The sequence below is a fragment of the Myotis brandtii genome, unplaced genomic scaffold (assembly GCF_000412655.1).
Source record: "Myotis brandtii unplaced genomic scaffold, ASM41265v1 scaffold633, whole genome shotgun sequence".
Taxonomy (NCBI): domain Eukaryota; kingdom Metazoa; phylum Chordata; class Mammalia; order Chiroptera; family Vespertilionidae; genus Myotis; species Myotis brandtii.
The window spans coordinates 3,475,699-3,478,478 of record NW_005370423.1 but is presented as its reverse complement, the minus strand read 5'-3'; the positions used below and the strand labels follow the sequence as shown (position 1 = coordinate 3,478,478).

The 2,780-nt window shown below is 55.0% G+C and overlaps 2 protein-coding genes across 2 annotated transcripts in view; one reads left to right on the top strand and one right to left on the bottom strand.

The window, feature by feature from the left end:
* The window catches only part of LONP2 (lon peptidase 2, peroxisomal), a 195,725-nt gene that overhangs the window by 91,851 nt on the left and 101,094 nt on the right, over positions 1–2,780 (top strand). The gene's annotated exons all lie outside the window — the stretch shown is intronic.
* The window catches only part of ABCC12 (ATP-binding cassette, sub-family C (CFTR/MRP), member 12), a 43,144-nt gene that overhangs the window by 28,370 nt on the left and 11,994 nt on the right, over positions 1–2,780 (bottom strand). Inside the window, 3 exon segments of the mRNA XM_014528395.1 lie at positions 81–190; positions 1,845–1,992; positions 2,199–2,354. Coding sequence (XP_014383881.1) covers positions 81–190; positions 1,845–1,992; positions 2,199–2,354 — 414 coding nt within the window.

Genomic DNA, 2,780 nt, shown 5'->3' with positions numbered 1-2,780 from the left:
TTCCCAGGGGGGCCAGGCAGGCGCCGTAGTGACGGGTGCTGCACACAGGAGCCCGGAGGGAGCGTGCGGAGGGAGGGCACCCGGATGGCCTGTGCGTCTCGGTGAGAGGGGCGGCCAGGGTCGCAGAGCGTCAGCTGCTCCGAAGTCCGAGATGTGGACTGGGGTGAGCAGCAGACCGAGTCCACAAACTCTGGAGTAAAGCCAGCAAGCTTATTTTTTAGCTATCTTTTTTTTAGCTTAGCTCACCCTTCATCTTTTTTTTTTTAAAGACTTTTTAAAATTGAATTTGAGAGAGAAGAAGGGAGAGGGAGAGAGAAACAGCGACGTGAGAGTGAAACGCCCACCGGCCTTCAGCTGCTCCGAAGTCCGAGATGTGGACTGGGGTGAGCAGCAGACCGAGTCCACAAACTCTGGAGTAAAGCCAGCAAGCTTATTTTTTAGCTATCTTTTTTTTAGCTTAGCTCACCCTTCATCTTTTTTTTTTTTAAAGACTTTTTAAAATTGAATTTGAGAGAGAAGAAGGGAGGGAGAGAGAGAAACAGCGATGTGAGAGTGAAACGCCCACCGGCCGCCTCCTGCACGCCCCCTGCTGGGAATCGAGCCCGCAGCCTGGGCATGTGCCCTACGGAATCGAACCAACCACCTTTCGGTGCAGAGCATGACACTCGGCCACGGAGCCAACTGTTGTTGGTGGTGGTGCTATTCTCTACCAGGCAGCCTCCAACCACATCTTGCCTGAATGTCTAGAATGGGGCTCAGTTCTTTGACTCTGTTACAGGTTTGGTTTTGCCCATGGCCACCTCACTCAGAAAACATAGGAATCAATTCTGAATTATCAGTCATCTCCCCAGGCCCAGCGCAGAATAGGCCCCATGACAGTCTGTTGAATTCTTCCTGACCCTCCCAGATCCTGCACCTCCACCAGCAAAAGCTTCATTAAATGCTGACTCCGCAGAAGTTTTGTGTGTAAGTGTGAGACTGAGAATGTGTGAGCATGTCAGTGTGAAACCTGTGTGAGTGTATGGCAAATGTGTGTGAAGGTATGAGATATTTGTGAGCATGTGAGTGTGAAAATGTGGGTGAGGATACATGTGTGAGGGTGTAAGATATTTGTAAGCATGTAGGTGTGAGAATGTGGGTTATGCTGTGTGTGTGAAAGCAAATATATGTCAGCATGTATAAGTGTAAGAATGTGTGATGTGTGTGTGTGTGTGTGTGTGTGAGTGTGAGTGTGCATATGAGTGTGTGTATGAGTCTGGGTGTGTGCATGTGGGTGCTTATGAGTGTGGAGTGTACATGAGTGCATGAATGTGTGCAAGTAGGTGTGTGTGTGTCTGTGTGTGAGAGTGTGAGTGTGCATATGAGTGTGTGTATTAGTCTGGGTGTGTGCATGTGGGTGCTTATGAGTGTATGTGAGGGTGTGAGTGTGTGCAAGTGTGTGTGTGCATATGAGTGTGTGTATTAGTATGGTGGGTGTGCATGTGTGTGTGTGAGTGTGTTTTGTGTGTGTGTAGAACTCTAAGTCAAGGAAATAGCTTGAGGCCGCTCTTCTGCTCACCATGGTTGGTGGGTTATTTCTGTGGAAGGGAACTGAGTGGTCAGCGCCAGCACCCACACGCCGGGCAAAGGCTAACCAACCATACGGTGCTCGCCTGCCGCGCCCGGCTCACCAGTGCAGATGCCGTTTCTATGATGAAAGCTCCTGAGCCCTTTGAAGCACCTGCAGGGCCGCTCAGGGGGCCCCGTCTGGAACGCCTGGCGCCGGGAACCTTGCGAAGCCCTTGGGAAGGCCCCGTGCCCCGGGGCAAGTCCCCCCAGCCCCGCCCCGCATGGCGCCTGCCTACCTTGGATGGTCTGGGTGAAGGGTTTCTCCCAGGCGTACATCTTAATCAGCTTGATGCAGGTCACAAACTCGTTCATGATCTGCACCCGCTTGTCCGTCATGGAGATCGCTGACCTTCGGAAAGCCGAGTTGAGCTTGGCCATGAACACCTGAAGGCGAGGTACCTACGTTGTGTTCCGGGTGCCCTGCGGGCGCAGATGCCGTTTCTATGATGAAAGCTCCTGAGCCCTTTGAAGCACCTGCAGGGCCGCTCAGGGGGCCCCGTCTGGAACGCCTGGCGCCGGGAACCTTGCGAAGCCCTTGGGAAGGCCCCGTGCCCCGGGGCAAGTCCCCCCAGCCCCGCCCCGCATGGCGCCTGCCTACCTTGGATGGTCTGGGTGAAGGGTTTCTCCCAGGCGTACATCTTAATCAGCTTGATGCAGGTCACAAACTCGTTCATGATCTGCACCCGCTTGTCCGTCATGGAGATCGCTGACCTTCGGAAAGCCGAGTTGAGCTTGGCCATGAACACCTGAAGGCGAGGTACCTACGTTGTGTTCCGGGTGCCCTGCGGGCACAGCTGGCCTGAACACCCCCCACCCCCTGAGGCTGGAGTTGGAGGGCGGGGACAGGGCCTAAGGGAAGCTGGCAGGCGTTCTCACTCAGCCAGCGTGGTCTGGGGGCACCAGGGGCCAGGGCAGGCGATGTAAATACGCGGGCCACCAGGACGCAAAGGCGGTGTCGGCAACTTTGACAAACTGGGGAAGCGTGCCCTGCCCCCTCCCCAGGGCTTTCAAATTCAAGTTTGAAAAACCACCACACTGTGCCCGCCCGCCGTGGCTCAGTGAACCAGGAGGTCAGGGTTCGATTCCCGGTCAGGGCACAGGCCCGGGTTAAGGGCTTGATCCCCAGTGTGGGGTGTGCAGGAGGCAGCCGATCGATGGTCCTCTCTCTATCT